We start from the raw sequence: 20815 nt of genomic DNA, 5'->3' as shown, positions 1-20815 counted from the left end.
ATTAGTGCTGAGTAGGCCAGAGCCGGAGCAGGTGAGTGTGTGGTTGTGTCGCTATCTCCCTCATAATCTTTCCCTTGGACTCAGATTTTTGAACACAAACTCTGTATACGCGGCCCGATAATCACAGTTTGTCACATGCTCAATAACACATCGGATCAGCGGCGTTAAAACCCAATGATCTGAAACCTCGGCCCAATTTCTGGCGCCGGTATTGAACAAGCAGATGCTGCCGCAGTGTCATGTCCTACACCAGTCCTTTCAGCTTCATTAAACGTCTGCTTTTTTAACAGATCCGTGCACCCGCAACACGAGTGGATGCGGATGAGGCAGAGGGGTTGCCAGGATGGAGATTTTCTGGACGGCAGGCATGCGTGGCGTCCGAGCCAATCATGGCAGAGATATTAAGGAGGTGAGAGGCCCCCGTGAGGCAGATATGACAGTTTTTATTTTAGTTTGAAAGGAAAACACATCATCATCTCTATGAAGGAAAACTTTAATCTATAAGAGAGCTTCTGTGGTTGTAGAGAGCAATTAAAATGCTTCAGGAAGACAGCTTCTTTTAATTGGGTCTTTATTGTTGTCTCATTCCTTTTATCATGGTGGTGTCTCCATTTGAGGCTTAGTGGAATAGCCATGATTATAACAACAATGAGATGATGATAGATGAAGACAGAAAATGATTTTAGTCCCATTTCAGTGCTCTTACTGCAAATCCTGCAACAATTTAAATTAATCTAAACTATTCTGGTGTATTGTTTGTCTTTTTAATTTTGTCCTGTGTTTCATAGATGATTTTTAATGTGTTTAGATGAAAGAAAAAAAAAAAAAAAAAAAAGAAAGAAAAAAAATTAGACTCAACAAAGCTGGACATTTTAAACTGGCAACTAAAACAACTTTTTTCTTCCCCACGCTGCCTGGAAAGAAATACTAATATTAAAAAATCATCCAGCCTGTGTTTTGGTGACTCTGCCTAAATTTTGCCTCCAAAGAGAAAGCCCCTTCAAAGTTCAAAAAAAGGGCAGCTGTTGCTTTTCCAAAGGTCACCATCCTCAATCTGCTGTGGGATACTTTACTAAAGCCTGCCAAACTGAAGGAGCAGTTTAAGGAAGCTGGTGGGACCTTGCACTGCTTATCACGCGTTTCCTGTTGTCAAATGATCCGAAACTTATTATTTATTTATTTTTTTTGGCTCAGTTGTTATTGGTGGAATGCAGTAACATGACAACACATGGAAACATTGGTTACAGCTAAAGAGGATCACGCTTTTATAAATTGTCAACAACATTCACACTTTCGTGAAGTGTGTTTTAGTTTGATGAAAAACATTTGCGGTCTAAGGCGCGCATGGGTTCGAATCCCGCTTCTGACAAAATCCTTTTGAGAAATAAGATGTTCCCCTCTGCAAATACGCGTTGATCAACTTCCTTATAACTCATTTACTCTCCCGAGGCCGTTAACTCGCCCTGCCGCGGCAGCTCATCTCCTCCCCAACTTCAGCAGTTAATAATCTGTTGCATGCTCTTATTTTGAAGAGGCACACTCAACCTTTCGATGCCCTCGGCAGTAGCGCAATTGTCGCAGCTTAAAATAGAAAACTTTCCAGCACCGTCATGCCTACAGCGAGCAGCAGCTCATGCAGCTCATGCAGGCTGAGAAGCATCGCCGGGAGCGCATCTGGTTATTTGCTCTGTGTGAATTCACGGTGACTGTGGATTATCATTATGATTATTATTTCAGTAAAAATGCAAATACAGCCGCTGGGAGACGATCAGAGATGATTATTCAAATAAATGGTAAAATAAATAAATAAATAAATAAACTACGTCAATAATGAACTCCATAATGCAGATAATAATATTAAAAAATAATATGATTAAAAAATATATATATATATATATATATATATATATATATATATATATATACTAATAGGTACCAAAACTGAGGTGAGTCCATGTCCACCCTGACATTTTTATTTTTTTTTATTTTTATTTTTTTGAATTCATCTTCAGTTTGATTTTTAGAAGTTATTTTGAACATCAGGATTTCTTTTTAATTCTGGTAGGGACATGCTTATTCTGTTACAGGATTTATTTATTTATTTATTTATACGGACTAAAAATCACCATGTGAACTAGGTGTCAAAGTTTAAGTCCCCTTTTTGGCATTTTATGAGCAGTATATAACTACTATAATGGTACTACTGTATAAAGTAGTTGTATAAGGAAATGTTTTAGTGTTTTGCATTCATCAGTCACTAATGATTTCTCCTATGAAGCCATATGTACCCGTGTACATGTTGCATGATTGTATTTTAGATAATGTTGTAGCAGTATAGTGACAGTAGCCTGTATGTTTGATTAAAATGCCACAATAAAGGATCGTCACAAACCCTCATTTGTAGCAGGATTCATGTTTGTCTTTCTGTGGCCTCGTCTCCTCAGACTCAAACAAGATATGTGTTAGGCAGATTAAAAGAAATCAGCACCTTCCGCTAAATGAAACAAAAACAGTGCTAGAAAGGCCAGGGAGCGACCAAAACCCAAAGCCAGTCTTGTTAAGTCTTTATGATTTAAAAAAAAAATATATACTGCTGGTTTCCTAATCTGCGTCTATTAAATTAGAATTTAAAGGGTCAATTTTAATGAGGCCCCTTTTTTTTCTTTTTCTTTTTTTTTTAGGCAGTGTCGCTCACCGCTAGAAACTCCAGACAACAGCTAATGTTAAGTGACAATTTCACCTTTATTAACATGGTGAAGAATCATTAGTAAAGGTCATGGTGACAGTCTGGAGGAGGTTTTGGAGCTCAGGTGGTGCCTGCAAAGAGAGCAGCACACTGAGAGAGAAAAGACTCATTAAACCACAAGGACACCACTGCCACGAATCACAGCAGCTTTCTGTCCTTCAGCTGTGCAGGACAGCTGTGCTGTGTACGTTCACGCCGATTCGAAGGCACAAATTCAGAATGAGGATTATTTTTAGATGAGCCTATTTTCTCCAGGAATATTTATTACGCTAGAGTCTGTGATTAGCAGTTTTTTTTTGTTTTGATGGTGGACATTAAAATACTGTGTGTTAAGTTCTTTAACATATCAAACCCTGCAGTGTTATCTGACTTCTATTAATGATAATAGTGACAGGCTTTTACTGCAGCCTCAAAGATATTGTGACTGTAGATTAAAGGATGTAACATATTTCCTGGGTGAAGATGTTTATATACTACAAAGTCTGACATAAATCATGTTTTTAGGAAACTTTAAGATAATTTTTTTTTCTTTCCCTCAACGAAACACACAAAGTTTCACGTAAAATATTCTACTAAATGCCTTCTTTGTCATCTAAAATTAATTCTAAGAACAACACTATTTACTAAGTTAAAAATAAAAATTGCAAAAGCTTGCAAGTTTTGGAGGGTGGATGCTATGTTTCCATGACAATGAGTCACTATTGTTTTCCACCAAAAAATATCCGCTCATGTAGCAGCTGCAGCATTGTTCAACTCTTTTAGACACTTAGACATCCAAAAATTCTGCAACATTTTGATTGTAACTTAAATTATCATTGAACTAAATGATGGCCAACCCTGACACCACTGAACTTGGAGTTTCACTTACTTCTAAATAGCATGTAAATTTCTAGGACTGCACTGAGACACATTCTCACACTGGGAGACAAAGTACGCAAACTGTAGTTAATTTTAAAATTAATCTACATATATTTGTCTGATTTCATAAATACTATAATGCCAACTGTCAGCTGAAATTAGTCCTCCAATATTCACTTATTTTCTCCTGTTTTAATTACGTTTTATATGAACTACAGCTGCCATCTGTTTAAAGAAATTCCTCAGCTTTTATAAATGATATATCTGCGTCTGTTAAAAGAAACTGATGGACATGGAACTGAGAATCATGTCCTATTTCCCCTGGAGCCTCGCACCACACCCATCTGTAACCAAAGCCTGACGCAAAGAATCCAGTGCACATACAGTAGCTGGCTCACCCCGACCACGCTCTTGGTGTATTCTTCTGGAAACCAATAAATAAATCAGCAGCGAGGGATCAGAAATTTGAAGTTTCTAAATAATTCACGGCCGAGGAATGCATGTCATCAGCATCATCGCTGCCACCCATTGTCGTCATCCCCTGAATTATCACCCAGAAATGTGGGTCTCATGGCAGGTGTCTGATGCTTCGGGGGTCATGAACTCCGAGTACAGATGCTAATAGAGGAGTGAAAGCACCCTTCGCCTTCGCCCCGGCTGCTTGAGTGACATTGATCTTGCAGTAGAGAGACAGTGTCGTCCCCCAGAGACCGCATGCATGGACTGAGGCTACATTTGCCCCTTTTCGCTGTATGAAAAGGGGGCAGGAGTTCACACGCTTCTACTAACTTATCTGCAACTTCAAAAGCAAAACATAAAAATCGAATCTTTTCAGCCCTCTTGCGATGATTAACATGTTCCTTAGGCCAAATGTTACCAAAAAGGTTCCTCATTTTGAATCCTGGCAGTAGGGGGAGGGTTTAAGCAGATATTTCCACTTGCTTCTTTCTTAGTGAAACGACTGCTGCTCAGAGACAAAGCAGGTTTTTGTTTGTGCTGCATTGTTTAGTTGACCGGGGAGTTAAAACTGTGGGTACGGCAAGATGTGGGATCAAGGTGAGGACAGTGGAACCACAGGTAAGACTGAGTTGGGAATAAAGAGATTTCTTAAATAAGTTATTTATTGTAATGTTTCAGTGCGAGTGAAAAAGCTCAAAACGGCATTTTCATAAACCTTACAGCGCTTCCAGTTTGTTCAGATGTAAGTTTAATTCAGAATTCTACCTTTTGATTAGTTCAGCGCGCTCTTTGATTGAAATTCAAATCGGCCTTCGTAGAAAAACTAGAATGAATTGGAGCAACATTACCGTTAGATATTTCAATTTGTTTTCCCCCTGAGAAAGGATCACACCACTCATAATGAGATACTAAAACGAAGTTTACTTTGCTCAAAGTTTGGAAACAAGGGTAAACACGCAGCCTGGCCATGCCTTAAAAGGTTTCACGCAGGATTATGTGCCTCAGAAACTGAGAGAATGGTTCAATTACTCTTATTTAACTCTCAGCAAAGTAATTTCTGTTCTGCAAATCTCTCTGTCCTGAGTCAGAGGCCACAGAAAGTGAAATATGTCCAAAGGAGGACTGTGTGATTTCACTTCTTGTATTACTTTCGCTGAGGAAGGCTCAGGTCTTCAGACAGCCTCGGGAAGTTCCTCTTTGAGTCACGCTGGCTGGATGTGAGGATCTTTGCTTGTTTTCCCCCACAGACTCTGACGGGGAGAGTGTCTTATTCTCTGAAGACGAGGGAGACATTCAGGTATCGCTGACACTGACACTTGTTAATGTCTGTTTGAGACAATCATCCTTGACGGTTAAAAAAACATCACGGCATTTTTACAGGCTCCTTTTGGTTAAAAAATAAATACATCTTTCATGTATAATTAACATGATGGTTTTATGAAAAAGGAAGAAGGGAAACTACAAGAAAGAACAATTGCTGGATAAAAATTCCTAAAAAGTACAAACGTGATTACATCAATGAGAATAAAAGCAATCTTGGTGCTTGGGCTGTCTGCCTAATGGAATAAAATGTGAATAAAAATCAGCAGCAACAATTTTGACGTGATTGATCCCTTTCTTCTGTTTCTTTTGTTTTGTTTTGTTTTTTTTGTTTTTTCTTGTTGATATTTGATTATTGTTAGTGCGAGATCCTGGAGAAGCAGAGGGATGAAGCCAATGACAGACTGTCCGAATTGGAGGAAGGTGAAGTTCACCGCACTTATTCATTTTCTTTGCATGTCTTTTCCCATTTAGGACCCTTATTTGGTTTAAAACCATTCTGGGAAACACAGACGAGCAGATTCAACTCAGGCAGGGTTTAAAAAGGCAGATTTTGCACAGTTTTTTGTGAATGAAGAAAATGTCTCCTCTATTCTATCTCGTTACAAGGTGATGGACAACTCTCTTCTTTTTATTATTAGTTTCGAATCAGCTCCTGAAAGAGATGAATGTACTGGAGATGCAGTTCCAGATTGAGCGTACATGCAGGGAGAGTGCTGAGGCTATTGCTCTCAAGGTATGGCTGTTAACCACTGCAGTATTGTTCCTTTCCTTTCCTTTCCTTTCCTTTCCTTTCCTTTCCTTTCCTTTCCTCGACCTTTAGACTCCATCCACCATCTCCTCTGTTGCCTAGGTGACCAAAGAGAACAAAGCCCTGAAGAGAAAGAGCCAGATGTTGATGCCGCTCATCAGCGAGCTGCCTGAAAACCTGGTCGCTGCGGCCTTTGACCCAGGGTCTGACCCCGCGGCCAATGGTGACGTGGTTGATTTTGGCGAGGACAGAAGTGAGGAAACGCTGCTGCTCGAGAGTCAAGCCAAGATCACAGGTGAGCCAGTGGTTAGCCAGGATAACACACGTAGGAGCAACAAAGATGCACATGAGCTACTCCATGTCCTAGTATATGTTTTCCATGTAAAGTGCTCCTGACTCATCCATGATCAAATCATCGTTATCACATTGGACCAGAATGAAAACACATTTAAGGTCTTTTTGTTTGAGTGCGTCAGAGCTTCAGGCGTCGGTGGACGGTCTGCTGGCCGAGAAGCTGCAGCTGGAGCAACAAGTGGAGGATCTGACCAGAGAGCAGGTCCAACTCAGAGACCAGGTACCGCTGATAAACACCAATGTGTGTGTGTGTGTGTGCGATGTGTTCGTTTCAATGGGGATGAACCACTGAGCGTTATAACCGATTTCTCCTCTCAGCTAGCTATGGAGGTGGAGGAGAAAGAGGCCCTTCTGAGGAAGATGAACAAACAGAGCAAGACCATGAATAAGATCAAACGAGGTACGGCCAGATTTAAATTAGATTTATTTAACGATGTATTAGTGTTTTATTAGAATCCTGGATCCAAGATGAAGTCTTCCACCCGTTTTTGGTCATTTTCTTGTTCAACAACCGAACAAAACCTAAAGAATTTAGATAGTTTCACCCAAAACCAACCAGCAAACAGCAAACTTACTAGACAATTTGTTTAAGTTGCTGAAGTGTGGAGTTACATGCGTCCTTTTTGTCTGGACACTGACACATCTTCTACATGAAATCTGTTTCATTAATCGATGCTTTGTGTGTCTGTGTGTGTGTGTGCGCCCAGTCTCCCAGCTTGTCACAGAGGAGTTCACAGAAATGTCTCAGAAGCTGGAGTTGGAGCAGGACCTCCGGCAACACGCTGAAGTCTTGGCCCATCAGGTGCGAGCGTGTGCGTGTTAGTGTGTGTGTGTGTGTTTTTAGCATGGCATGAAACATTTTGTCATATATTCACACCTATAGATACTGAGGGTGACAGGTCGTGCCACAGGAAGGGAGGAGAACGAGTGTCAGCGGTGACCTTCGGACACTCGGGAGGTCGGGGGCGGGGGGGACACTCACGCACACACACACACACAAACACGCACATAGACACACTTTCGCCGTCCAGCTGATGTGGCGAGACAGCAGAAGGTGTCTCCATTCTCCGTTTTCACACCGATGACACTTTGGTCAAATCTGGGCTCTCTCTCTATGCGGCCTTCACACACACACACACACACACACACAAAACAAAAGCCCACACACTTTTGGACATCACTTAAAATCCACATACCCAAACACACACACACATGCAGCACAGTTTTTTGCTGCCCCAGCTGCTCCTATAATGAAGGGCTTTTCTTTCAAAAAGCACGTCCCTTCCCATTTAGCCCCTCCCTTCCCCATAATTAGTGGTCATCACTGCTGCTGAAGGAGAATGGTGGTCTTTAAGCACAACCTGTCTTTGCCTGACACCTTTATGTTTTGCTGAGCATATAGCAATTGTCGCCTTTGTGCGCAGCGTCCTCCATTTACTGGACAGGCGCACAATGGGCTGTCTCGCAGGGGTCCTTACCTGTGAAAAGGACCCCCAACTCTTCACACAATTCAGCCCCTTTACTCTCAATTCATGGTAAAAGACCCCCCTGAGCTGAATGCCTCTTGTATGCACTACTATTTGTCTGTTTTCATGTGTTTTGCAAACAACAACCATTCACACCTCTCCTCTGTGATGCATGGTGGTATAATGACGCAGGGCCTCAAACAGGAAACAATTTGGAGGTTTTCTTTTTGCGTGTGTGTGTGTCTTTGTCCCTTTGTGCTGCTGTGTGCGTCTGCGTGTTTGTATGTATGAAATAATTGTGCTAATTGCTGTGTGAAAATTGGTCTCCGCTGAAGGGAGAGCAGAGATTAGAGCGGTGTAATTTGCAGCGAGGTGCCTCGTGGTGCATGTGCTGACACAGAGCTCAACAAACTCGCTGCTTCAGTTGGCCGCATGGAATGAAAACCAGAAACGAAAACCGCTTTTTCTCACACTTCCTGTTCTCCTGTCGGGAATGTGCTCTCAGAAAATGTCCACGCAGCTCGCCGGAGAGCAGCGAGGCCACAGCCTTCGTGGCGTTTCTGAAAACGATGGGGCATTGGCGACAATTATATTCAAATTACACATGACTTTGATTTACAAGGCCGATTCTGTTTTGAATTAGTCTATTTATGGCAATAATAAAAGGACTAAAAGCCACGATGATTATATTCACAGGAGTAAATTTGTGCAAACATTTTAAAAGAATCAGAAAATTTCACGTCCCTTTTTGTGAGCACACGCCTTTAGGACTCCTGCACCGCTGAGCTCGGTGTTGGATGCAGATCTTTAAAATAATCAGTTTGATATTTATTGCTTCATTTAGATAATTTTGTAGATGCATTTCCTGTATTTTTTATTTTTTTTTTCATTCATTTCTTTTGGTAGATAAATGAATATCTGTTATGGAGCAGTATTTCTTCTGTGACCCCGTCCATCTTCTGGGCTCATATTTAAACCAAACATATTAAGTAATTTATATCCACAGAGTCACAGCACACACAACAAAGCCTCATTCAAAAGGACAAAAGTTTTTCTTAGAGCTTTCTGATGATGGAGGAGCTCTGCACAGCAGCTGTTAACTATAACGGGTGTTTATTTGTCACAACATAGAAGAAAGAATCAGATTTTGTCATTGAAATAAGGCAAAAACCTGATATTTGTTTTCCATAATGTTTGAAAAATGATGCTTTGTCTCACAGCCAAATCATCCCGTTAGCGCTTCAGCGAAGCCGAGGAGTAATGACTAACAAGGCTTCCAAGTCATTGTTCAGTCAAACCCTTTTTTGAAAGTGGCGTCGTGACGAGCTCCTGCTGGGAGAAAATCCACAACCAGCCATTAAGATCTCTTTTCATTTCTCCTCTCATTGTGGTCCATTGTCATTGATGTATTTCTTTTCTGTTTTCTTGATCAAAATGTTCAACATGTCAAAGGTGACGGTAGATTTGGTTTGTCTCATCAGATGCTGGTGGAGCAGAAGGCGACCCAAGGAGAGAGCAGCATGGAGGTGCAGATCTTAGAGCCCGGCCTGCAGCTGCAGCTGCAGCAAGCACTGGCGCAAATATCTCAGATCAGCTCAGCCCTGTGTGATATACAGCTCCGCTACCAGGACCAGGTGTGCGTCAGACGTCAGCCATAAACGGGTCTCCGTTCTGGTTTATTGATGTTAACCGTGTGTCGTCTCTGTGATCAGGTAAAAAGGAGTCAGAGCGACGTGCAGGAGAGCAGCGTCCTCTCTGAGCTGCAGGACCTGAGAGAGCAGCTGGAGAAGAGTGAGGAGGAGAGGAAGACTTTAGAAAGGCAGCTGTCTGAGGCCAACAGCTCCGTCACTCAACTCCAGGAAGAAGGTATAGCTCCTAGAAAGCAGTCAACAAGGCTTAATGGTGTCTGCAGAAAATTGGGTCAAATGCTGAATGTTGAAGCCTAAATGGAAGTGCCATAAGATGCAAGCTTCGCTCCTGGATCCAACAAACGCTCTTTATAGAACTCTTTACAAGCCTTAGAAAACGACTTACGATGTGTGATGGTGCTCGTATTGAAAAATACAGTTCAGTTAAGAGACAAAGCTATATTTGGAGGTATATTTTACCGGACTGAGTGGCTGTTTGACTCACACCAGCTTCATCTCACTGCACAGATTTGGACTTTTTGACTCCGAACTACGAGATGGTGCAAATACACATACATATGGTTCAAAACATACTGACTGTAGCTATGGTCACATTCACTACTTTCTGTAAGCTCTGTTACTTGCTAGCCGGTTGCTTCAATCCGTCCTATTAGAATCAGCCTCCTATCATATTATTGCACTTCGTTCTTTATAAGATAAGCTTGTTTAAATTAGCTGATGATCTTCCATTCGACATGGAGCACCACGATATCTAATGGCTTTAATCCAATCTCTCTTTCTATTGTCTTTCTGTGTAGTGAAACAGTTACAAGAAACACTGAACAGAGAGGAGAAATCCGATGAACTGGTGGAGAAATCCACTCCTGCTCCACCGCCGCCTGCTCCTCCTCCTCCTCCTCCTCCTCCTCCTCCTCCTCCCCCTCCCCCTCCACCTCCGCCTCCTCCAGCGACTGCCAAGTACGTACAGTCAGAGAAGAAGAATGAGAAGTTTACATTTCACAAGATGGTTTGAATTCTGGTCCCCACCCTAGCCAGAAGAAGCGTATGAGTCAGTTGTGTCACTGCTGGCGAGGCTAGAATTCATTTATGATGCTCACATAGTCATGCAGTATCAAAGATCAAAGGTCAAAGGTCAAAGACGAGATGAGATGAGAGGCCGTTGGAGCAGCATAAAGACAATACAAGGGAGTGCAAAAACAGTGCAAAGACCAAATGTTAAATGTGTTTTTCCTCTTGCGGCTCTCCTCTCCTCCTTCACTTCTATCTCTCTCTCCTCAAACACATGGGTCCCCCCTTATGAGCTGGGTTCTGCAAGGAATTCACCTTAGGGTTTGCTCTTGGGGATTTTCAGGCTCTTGGTCCTGTAAAGCATCTTGAGACACTTTAATCGTTATTGATGCTATATGAATTCAACCTAATTCTTAGTGAAACTTCATTCACTTCATCCCGTGAAACCCCACTCTTTCTTTCTCTCTCTCTCTCTAGTTTTCTTGATTTTCTGAAGAGCCGGAGGAAAGATGGAGCCGGTGGAGATCATCCTAATAGTGAGTCTCACTCCACATAGCATAATTTTCACCTAAAGTCCAGAGGTTTAAAACAGAGGGATTCAGTTTTAATTTATCACTGAGATCCTTTCTTCTACAATATTGTGGCTTTCCTGCAAACCTACAGACGTATTTGCTGTACACTATAACATTTTGTCTTTGTGTGGTGATTTTGAGATCTTACGTGTCTGCATAAAGATCTCATCCCTTTTCTCTTTTAAGAACCTGCACCCATGTCAAACATGAAGGCAAAAGCAGTGGATGAAATGATGGAGAGAATAAAGAAAGGCATCATCCTGAGGCCCATCAAGAGAGTACAGGTAGTAAAACCTTTAGACGATAGTATGATCCAGTTAAGTTATTTAAAAGTGAAATCCAAAGGAATCATTTATAAATTCTGTCTGATAACTACCATATGACTTCTTGGCTCACAGGAGGACGACAGCGCATGGAAGGTCAGTTATCCTCCAACATTTTTTGTTTTTATTTTAAAGCCATTCCGACGCCGTTCTAATGAAAATATGTTCTTGCAGGACCAGAGGAGTGAAAACAGAAAATCAGCCGTCCTGGAGTTGAAAGGAGTGCTGGTAATCATTATAAAGTCAGATGTCACTGTGCTGTGAGGGAAGGAGCTCTGTACTTTAACACTGCAACACTTGTGTTTGGATTTTTAACCTTTAAACACCCCAGGACAACATAAAACGACAGCACCATCGCAGAGTGCCATCCAGGAGGGGAGTGTCCCGAAATGTCGGCGAGGCCGAGCTCCTGCTGGTGCTCCAGAGGAGGAGGAGAGTGATGGGAGACCAGGAGCCGTCGCCCTCGACTCAATCACAGGGTACAGTGACCTGCACTGTCCTCTATGGTCACAATACTACAGTATATGATGTCTCCTTGTCTTTCCTTAAATGGGGGTTGAATAAAATGGCTGCTGGTGTTGTTTACATCATAGTGGTCTGTAAAGGGCAGAGACATGCTGTAGCATAACTTGATTAGCAATATTTTTAAAGCCAAATGAGGCTTTTTACTGTCATTTATAGCTGGACTTGAACAGCAGCAACTGTCATGTTTCTCAATAATTAGAAAACATATCAATCAGGCATAACATTATGACCACTGACAGGAGAAGTAAATTACATTAACCATGTTATGGCATTCGTGTGGATGTTACTTAGACATGTACCACACACTTAGACCAGACCAGGCCCCCCCACCCCATAGCAATGACACTCCTTGATGGCAGCAGCCATCCCCAGCAGGATGCAGCCTGACACAGGCACACACACAAAAACACTTGCCTGATCCACAGAGGCCCCTCCCCTCAAAGGCCCCCACTAACAACATCCTGTTACCAGACACCACAAGGCACCCTCAGAAGGCTCATTCTCTGATGAGTCACAACTGTTTTGGAGGCCTACACAATTAGGAAGGTGGTCATAATGTTATGCCTGATTGGTATATATTGATAAAATAACCTATGGATTCAGAATATGTCTATGAAGACTCTCAATTGTCCAGGTCATAACAGATCTTAATATGATGCTAAAACAAAGGCAACTGGACTTGTTTCAAGTTTTTTGAGTCATCCAATTCTTCCATTTCTCTACATTTCTTTAATGAATATATGCTTTTACTGTTTGTTTTCATCAGTATTTGTTAGTGTTTTTTTCATTCAGACACCAGAAAAAAAAAAAGACTTTTAACAGGACATACTGTATGCACTCACTTGTCAGTTCATTAGCTACACCAGTGAAAATGAATGCATTCCAATATACCAGTCATGCACTAAGTCTTGGTGTCATGAAGGTTATGGTATTAACCCAGTTGATTCAACTATGTTTTCATTTTAAAGGCTGTCGGTACTATTGAATTGAACTGTGTTGTACAAACACATTTCGACATTATTCATACATATATACGTTTATGTTTTATAAGGAAAGCATGATAGTGATGAATTAAAGGTAAACTGTTTTTAGCCCATTCTGTAGTTCTCATTTTTGGGTTTGTGTCTTGGGCAGATCCCCAGCCTGCTCAGCAGCGTGTCCCAGTGACGGGAGACGCTCCCTGGGCGAGTGAGTGCGGCAGCGCCCCTGTGCTCCGGAGGCTGAAACAGAACAGGGAGAAGAGAGACTCTCGCATCAGAGCATCAACGCTGCTCATCAGCCAAGAAACCTGATGACAGCCAGAGGAACTAATATACAGGTTTCTAACTGAATCGAGGTTTAATAGAGCCAGCTGCACCTTTTAGCTTTGCTTTGACAGGAATAATAGAGGAATAATATATAACATCAATATGAATAAATGTGTCTCTGTTAAAAACCTCGAATAAAATAATCATCACACTGACAGAAAATGTTTCCTGGTGCATATTTTATCTTCCTGAGAGGACCAGAGGTGAGGTGGTATATTACCAGTCAATATCACCTCACATTTCTATCTAAAGAAAAACAAAGAAAAACCTTTTTATAAAATGCCATTTAACCCGGGACTGTAAAAAGCCACTACTTTATGCGTGGTGTCAAAGCAAAAGAATCCCTTTCAGGTGTATTTAATGGCCAACATCGTTCTTTTTGGGTGCCTGGGCTTCACCTGATCTAAGTGCAAGCTACAAAATTTATTTATCCTACAGAATATAGATGAAAAAGAGCAAGAGCCATTAAAAAGAAAAAAAACACATTCTCGACACCCGTGCCCACTTCCCTGCCGAGGTGTCTGTCTCTTAAAGCTCGGTCCAGCAGAAGAATGGGGTCTGCCATTTATTTAGGCACATTAAAGCCGTCACACCCTGAGCCCAGAGGTGTTGTTGAGATAAGAGCCTCAGGTGATCTGTGGCTTCCCTCCTGAAAGTTCTTCAAGTGCAGCAGGTCGCCTTTTGTTTTCTCACCTCCACACAGATACTGTATATGTGTGTGCATGCATGCATGAATGAAAGGCGCACACCTTCACACCATCTGCCTACCTGCCTCTGTTAAAAGCCTTTGGAAAGAGGACGAAGTTACTCTCACCTTTGACTCCGACACCATTTTAGTGTCTTCACACTGTTTCACATTATATATTTACTTTATTTAGCTCTTTACCACGAGGTCTGCCTTTACACTCTCATGCATACATTTTTTATTCATCTACCTCGGCCTCAAAGGTGTTAGCTTTGGGGATATACTGATGTGATCTGGATGGTAGTGAATTAAGTATGTGTGTGTGTGTGAGAGAGAAGATGTTCTGAGAGTGATGTATTACAGACACTGATTATATGAAGGGTTTGTTAATGACTCACACAAGAACGGGATCCAGTTACTGCTTGTTTAGTTATTGTTTCTCCTCTCTCAATATGTTTTCCTTGACCTACAGAGCGCTGAGTATTGACAGACAAATCTGAATAGATTTAATGAAAAGTCAGCTATGGTCTGAGTAAACACCATCGACATGTGACAATGCTCATAAGACATTAAGCAACATTTTGAACTTTGTCAATACTGCTGAGACTTCTTCCTTTCCTTTCCCTTGTCCTGTGTTTGTGAGTTCTCAGAAGACTTGGCTGTAATCATGGCCTGCTCCTGGGTAATTTGTTTCTGAGAGGATCCCTACCATACCCTTTGTTTAACAGAGGAACAATTCCTGAATCAGATGTAACTGAGCCAAAGGCACTTTACACTTTAGGAATGAAGATGTAGATTAGATTTAGCGTTTTGGAAAATATACAGCCCAAGCAACACTTTATTTATGGATTCATGGGTCTACCTACTTGATATCTCTACAATCGTACGGACATTTCTATATTTAAGTATGGCCAGGAATGCACTAGTAGCTCAGCAACTTCAGAAACATCACACGTTTGTAAACTGAATGGATTAATTTAAATTACAAATCGCAATATTTGTCCTTCAAGTGAAATTTTAAGGTAAATAGGCACGCAAATGTACAGACAAGCACATGTAACATGCACTTTTTTGTGCATGCATAAATAAGACTTTTTTATTTATTTACTTTTTTTTATGGCCACGGTATCAAGGAGCCTAAGCACATAGGCACACGTTGTCAGAGGCCAGTCTACCAATGTGCGATGTGTACATCCACAAGGCACGAGTTCCAAGTGCATGAATTTATGAGTCACCATTCTGCACCATCGACCTTCACACAAGCACACCAACCATTCCTTGTGCTATGGTGGTTCACCATTAAACCCAAACATCCCCTGACAAATATGCCCTACTTGGTACCACTTTGTTCTTTAACACATAGTTACAGCTTGAACAATATTGTAAAGTTGTAAATATGTAAACATTTAGTATGATTGTGGCCTAAATCAACGTGCTGACTAAAAGTCTAGTAATTTTGACGTAATTTAAATCTCAAAAATGTATAATTATATACATACATGTATATTGTCTCATTTCTAACTATTCTATTGGTTAATTTAATTGTGATACTGAAAGAATTACACTATATTTTATAAAACAAAGGAACAAGTTGTCCCTTGTTTCTGACAGTGAGCTTCTCCTCCGACCACAGGTGGCGCTACAATAAAAACAAACCCCTCCTTCCTGTAGTTGAGGCCCTTCTTTACGGCTCCCTTCAGTTTGTACGGAAACGAAACACAGGGGGAGGAACCAGGGAGGAACTTTGATCAGTGCTAGTTAGCAGCCAGCTAGCTGTTTTCTGTATTATTTTCTTTATTTTAGTGTGTTGTTGCATATGCAGAGAGATGTGGTTTATTTATTTACTCAGCTGGCTGTCGCTGGTGATTCAAGTATCCTTCGTTACCCTAGCAATAGGTAAGTGCATGCTGAATAACATGCAAGTGCTAGTGTGCTAGCTCAGATTTGCTTGCTAATGCTAGCGGACCAAGTCAGCAGATGAAGTTGCACAAACAAGCAGACGTTATTGGGGCTCGTTTTGGAAACAGCGGTCGTGTTATCACTGACCTATAAGTTTATTTTAAGTGTAAAATAAAAACATGTTTCGTGCCGTAAGAATTGACGTCTGTTAGCTCATCGAAGTTTTGCTAATCTGTAACCAGATTAGCTAGCTTTCCAGAGCAGAAAGCAATCGAAACGAATGAGTAATGAGTGATGACATATTTCCAGGCCCTTTATCGTTAGATTAATGTGGAATAGATGAATAACTGTAGACCCTTTCCAAAGTCTTCGTAGTTTTCACGGGACAAGGGAAACTCCTTGCTAATGTTTGCTAATACGTTACAAGCTAGCATTTAGCATCATTTACCTCCCTACTCAGCTCTGTGTGGTTTATCAATGAAAACGAATCAATCGATCGATTCATGGGCAAATAGAGTGGACATTGTGTTTGACAGGCAGGAAAAAAAACGTGACCGATTTAGCGCCACGCAGTAGTTTTTCATGGGAAGAGTTAGCATGTAAGATAATGCTAATCAAGCCAATACTGCTTCCAATCTCACAAACCTTTCCTTGAATAAATTAACGTTTGTTCACATTAGAAAATGCAGATGTGGTTGCCAAATATGCGATCCACCTGTATGTCACAAGCGGGAACGAACAACAGTTTAGTTTGCTCAAAACTTTTGAAGGGTTCCTGGTGAAGAACCTGTCTGTCCACGTTGCCACTTCCACACCTGGCCACGTTAACACCTGCAGCAGCTGTCAGGCGTGTCAGTCGCAATGTGTCAGGCGCTGTGCTTTTCTTTGTTTACCCTTCTGCATTAAGAACTTATGTTTGATAAGAACATGGAGTGGAAAAGGGAGATTAATTAATAAATAACCTGTTGGTTGCCTGTAAAAGAAAACGAAACACCCCTTTCGCAAATAATCATTTACAGCTGAAGGCTTGATTGATAAAAGAATTGTGACTCACTTAGCATAATATTGGACATTAGAGCAACGTCATTTATTTGCTATTAAATCACCAGTCTTACACCTTACCGATGTTTATCTGCTTTCCTGCAATGACGGGTTATTAGGTTACAAGACTGCTTTATTAGGACGCATTCATCATCATTAGTGTACCAAACTCTCTAGTGAGCGTATATTATTAAGTCGATCTTTCTTGGTTTACTTTACTGCTTGAATTGTTTTGTTCACAAGAAGAAGAAAGAAATATCTGGTGTATTCAAAAATATCCCCACTAAGCTACAGAAATCATCAAATCATATTATTTTACAACCAGCAGAAATAGTAGTTTCAGATAATGCATTTACCAGCGTTTCAAAAATGTGAACATTTTAAACCTGTTTTTCATGTTGAGTTTCAGCAGCAGTGACAAAGAATTTCGTCTCTGATTTTGTTGTCTTTCCTGTTTGCTCTTCCAGCTGCAGGCCTGTACTACTTGGCTGAACTAATAGAAGAATACACAGTAGCCACCAGCCGAATAATAAAATACATGATACTGGTGAGTAAGAAGGTAGAGATTGGTGTCATGATGTAGTGAGATACGTAGTTAACACCATCCAAATGTCAAACTGTTGTTTCTGTGAATGCGTCCAGTTCTCAACAGGTGTGCTGGCAGGCCTGTATGTTTTTGAAGGCTTCCCCATGCTGATGGTGGGAGTCGGCCTCTTCACAAACCTGGTGTATTTTGGTCTCCTGCAGACGTTCCCCTACATACTGCTGACATCCCCAAACTTCATCCTCTCCTGTGGTAAGTATGACGGACTCTAATTTTGGATTATTTCTCTTTATTTGTTTAAACCATGCAACTACAATCAGGATCAGCGTAAAAGTTAATAAGTAGAAACGCTCTGGTGTTTATATGCAACAAAAAAAACCCTACTACCTTTTACATATTTCTTTTCTGCTGCAGCGTTGGTGGTGGTGAACCATTACATGGCCTTCCAGTACTTTGCACAAGAGTATTATCCGTTCTCAGAGGTAATTATGTCCCAGATTTATACCTTGTACAGTTTCAGACGCAGTGTTTGTTTTCATGAATTGGGGACAGATTTTCTCCCAAAATAATTTCTGCTTTCCTTGTCTAATTATTTTCAAATTGCTCTTGTCTGATGTTCAGGTGCTGGCGTACTTCACCATCTGCTTGTGGGTGATTCCATTTGCCTTTTTTGTGTCGCTGTCAGCAGGAGAAAATGTGCTTCCATCCACCATGCAGCAAGGAGGTGAGATTGACACAGACTTTCCTTCGGCTTTTCTTTTTTTAGTTTTTGATAAGGGTTTAGTAGTAATTAAGAGTTCAGAGACAACAGTAAGTTGCTGGGCAAAATCCTGACACAAGTCCCTTGGTTGCACTAGCCCGGCTAGCTCAGTCGGTAGAGCATGAGACTCTTAATCTCAGGGTCGTGGGTTCGAGCCCCACGTTGGGCGATAATTTTTCTGCCCATTTTTCCTTCCTTCTAGGCATTGCGATATGATCATTTGTTTACAGTGTCTACACCCCCCTAGACGGTGTAATTTACAACGACTGCCCTTTTCCTTTTTTTAGATGATGTGGTGTCTAATTACTTCACTAAAGGCAAAAGAGGGAAGAGGTCCGGGATCCTCCTCGTGTTCTCTTTCCTGAAGGAGGCAGTGCTGCCCAGCAGACAGAAAATGTACTAAGGAGCCCGGCCTCGGGGTGCAGCCTCGGGGGTCGGGGGTGTATGTGTGTATGTGTTGGAGATCAGACCGAAGCAGGACGGACTGTGGAAATTGTTTCTGGACGGGACTCAAACAAAGCAGTGGCCAAACGGGGAAGAAGAGCACACACAAAAAAAAGGTCGGACCAATGAACAGAGCAGAGCTTCCTGCTGGATGAGCCAACGAGTTTACACAGGCCGTGTTTGTCTGTCTGTCTTTCTGTCTGCCAACAACATCTACAGGAGACTTCTTTGTAAGACTCCTGTCTGTAGCGCAGTGCTTTCTTAATATCTCATGTTGGACTCCATTTTTTAAGCTTTAGGATTAAAACATGTATGTGCAGGGTTTGAAATTAACAACCACCGAAAAACCTGTGTGTTTTGACTTGGGCAGATAAATCATCTGTTTTCTTCTTGAAATAACATCTCTTGTCATTTATGTGTTGTAGGTGTTGCACTACATGTGGGTCAATACACAGAGTAGCATTTAAGACAGGCTGGGAGACAAAATAAAACCAGTAATGGATGAGGAAGATTAGAGAGCAGTGAAACAGCTTAAAAGTACTTTATACACCGATCAGCCACAACATTAAGACTACCCACCTAATATTGTGCAGATCTGTGCCGCTAAAACAGTTCTTACTCATTGGGGAATGGACATAGGTCTTCTGAGGGTGTCCTCTGGTGTCTGGCACCAGGACGTTGATGGTAGGAGCCTATGGGTGGAATTGGCTATTGTGGATTCCCGTACATACTCAGTCCATGGGAGTTTAGAGGCCAGGTCGACACCTCAAGCTAATTTTCATGTGTCTTTTTAAACTACTTCAAAGCAGTTTTTGTGGCGTTTCTCTTGGGTGGAGGTGCCAGGTCAGGAACAATATTTAGGTGGGTGTCTAAGCGAGATATTACGATCAAATTCTTCTGCCCCCCCAATCCGATTCCGATCATCTCATATTGAACATTGATGAAAATTTTCTTGAGTGTATTAGATGTATTCCGTTTTGTAATTTATTTATCTTTTTGTTGGCGGCACAGGTGTGGTTTTGGTTTATGGCAGACCTAACGCAAATAACTTCAAAAAAATCGAGCTTGGCTGATCTGATCGTTTTAAAAATGTCTTGACTGGCATTATCTAAGCCTGGGTTTTGGTGTGAAATGGCCCTAGAAAGGATAGTGTAAGAAATGCTGATAAAGAGTAATTCAAATATGAAAGAACTGCCTATAAATTTGTAAGGAATCAATAGAGAAGTCCTGTTCTGATTACAAGAAAAACTGTTGTGTAAAAACTGTTGAATCAAAAACTGCACTGCTGTATTGGTGAAAAGGGGTTAAATAAAGTTACTTAGGAAGGATAACATTAAACCCTTGCGTTCAAGTAAGCTACAACTGATGTCTCCTAGACTGGATCGTTGACATTTGGCCACACAAAACGAAGCGCTATGTGGAATTTGTTTTGTTATCTGCTTCTACACGTTTATTAATCACCACTACTGTAGTGTGGCCGCCTGCCTGTCTTTTTTTTGGACTCTTTGTAAGAATTCATAGTGATAACAAACTCATTTTTGTACATTGATCCAAGAGTAAACGTGACATCAAAGGCAAACGTAAAACACTTCTGAAGATCGAACCTGTGCAATGACTTTTTTTTTTTTAAAAGCTTACCGTTGTTTGGAGACAAAAGGTGCTCAAAGTGATTTTTATGAAAGAAACATTAAAAAGGCTGACATTACTTTTACCAATTACTCTGATTTATCGTAGGGCTGGTACGGACACGGCTGTGTAATAAAAGAAATGTTGAAATAACTTCGGGATTAAATAGTTCTTTTCACAGGTTGGTGTTTTCAAGGAAATAAAGCAACAAATAAAGGTAGATCTACAGTCTATACAGCTGAATCTGCTTAATGAATTCAGTCACTATTACATTTTGTTTGCAGAATGATGGATTTTCCAACTGTGGTCACACCCTGACCTCTACTCTGCCAAGAATGCGTGTGTGTGTGTCAGACTGTTGAGGTGAATGGTGTTATGTTATCCAAGTCCCATGTGGCTTGGTCACAGAGGGTGAACCAGGTTGATGCTCGCGTGCACTTTGGCCCCCACTGATGTGTGAAGTTCTTCATAAAGTAAA

The 20815-nt window shown here is 41.2% G+C and overlaps 2 protein-coding genes across 2 annotated transcripts; both read left to right on the top strand.

The window, feature by feature from the left end:
• The first annotated feature begins 4550 nt into the window (after positions 1–4550).
• shtn2 (shootin 2) lies at positions 4551–13710 on the top strand. The gene is made up of 17 exons (XM_084546528.1): positions 4551–4681; positions 5311–5360; positions 5746–5806; positions 6025–6119; positions 6237–6429; positions 6611–6708; positions 6807–6888; positions 7196–7290; positions 9436–9588; positions 9667–9820; positions 10401–10560; positions 11089–11147; positions 11370–11467; positions 11582–11602; positions 11681–11734; positions 11838–11985; positions 13166–13710. The coding sequence occupies exons 1-17, from the start codon at positions 4648–4650 to the stop codon at positions 13321–13323; spliced, it is 1713 nt and encodes a 570-aa protein (XP_084402654.1). The 5' UTR covers positions 4551–4647; the 3' UTR covers positions 13324–13710.
• Positions 13711–15611: 1901 nt separating this feature from the next.
• tex261 (testis expressed 261) lies at positions 15612–20537 on the top strand. Its single transcript, XM_084544653.1, has 6 exons — positions 15612–15919; positions 17431–17510; positions 17606–17759; positions 17922–17989; positions 18129–18231; positions 18555–20537. The coding sequence occupies exons 1-6, from the start codon at positions 15850–15852 to the stop codon at positions 18668–18670; spliced, it is 591 nt and encodes a 196-aa protein (XP_084400779.1). The 5' UTR covers positions 15612–15849; the 3' UTR covers positions 18671–20537.
• Positions 20538–20815: the final 278 nt, after the last annotated feature.

The sequence above is a fragment of the Chelon labrosus genome (genome assembly GCF_963514085.1).
Source record: "Chelon labrosus genome assembly, chromosome: 1".
Lineage (NCBI taxonomy): Eukaryota > Metazoa > Chordata > Actinopteri > Mugiliformes > Mugilidae > Chelon > Chelon labrosus.
The sequence above is the reverse complement of the archived record's forward strand: the minus strand, read 5'-3'. Positions and strand labels throughout refer to the sequence as shown.

Bases quoted from the DNA above. Each gene is read 5' to 3' on its own strand.
- shtn2 (XM_084546528.1), top strand. From the start codon at position 4,648: ATGTGGGATCAAGGTGAGGACAGTGGAACCACAG. The intron at 5,807-6,024 runs GTGAAGTTCACC...TTTTATTATTAG, and splicing joins ACTGTCCGAATTGGAGGAAG to TTTCGAATCAGCTCCTGAAA. The intron at 11,735-11,837 runs GTAATCATTATA...TAAACACCCCAG, and splicing joins TGGAGTTGAAAGGAGTGCTG to GACAACATAAAACGACAGCA.
- tex261 (XM_084544653.1), top strand. From the start codon at position 15,850: ATGTGGTTTATTTATTTACTCAGCTGGCTGTCGCTGGTGATTCAAGTA. The intron at 17,990-18,128 runs GTAATTATGTCC...TCTGATGTTCAG, and splicing joins AGTATTATCCGTTCTCAGAG to GTGCTGGCGTACTTCACCAT. The intron at 18,232-18,554 runs GTGAGATTGACA...TCCTTTTTTTAG, and splicing joins ATCCACCATGCAGCAAGGAG to ATGATGTGGTGTCTAATTAC.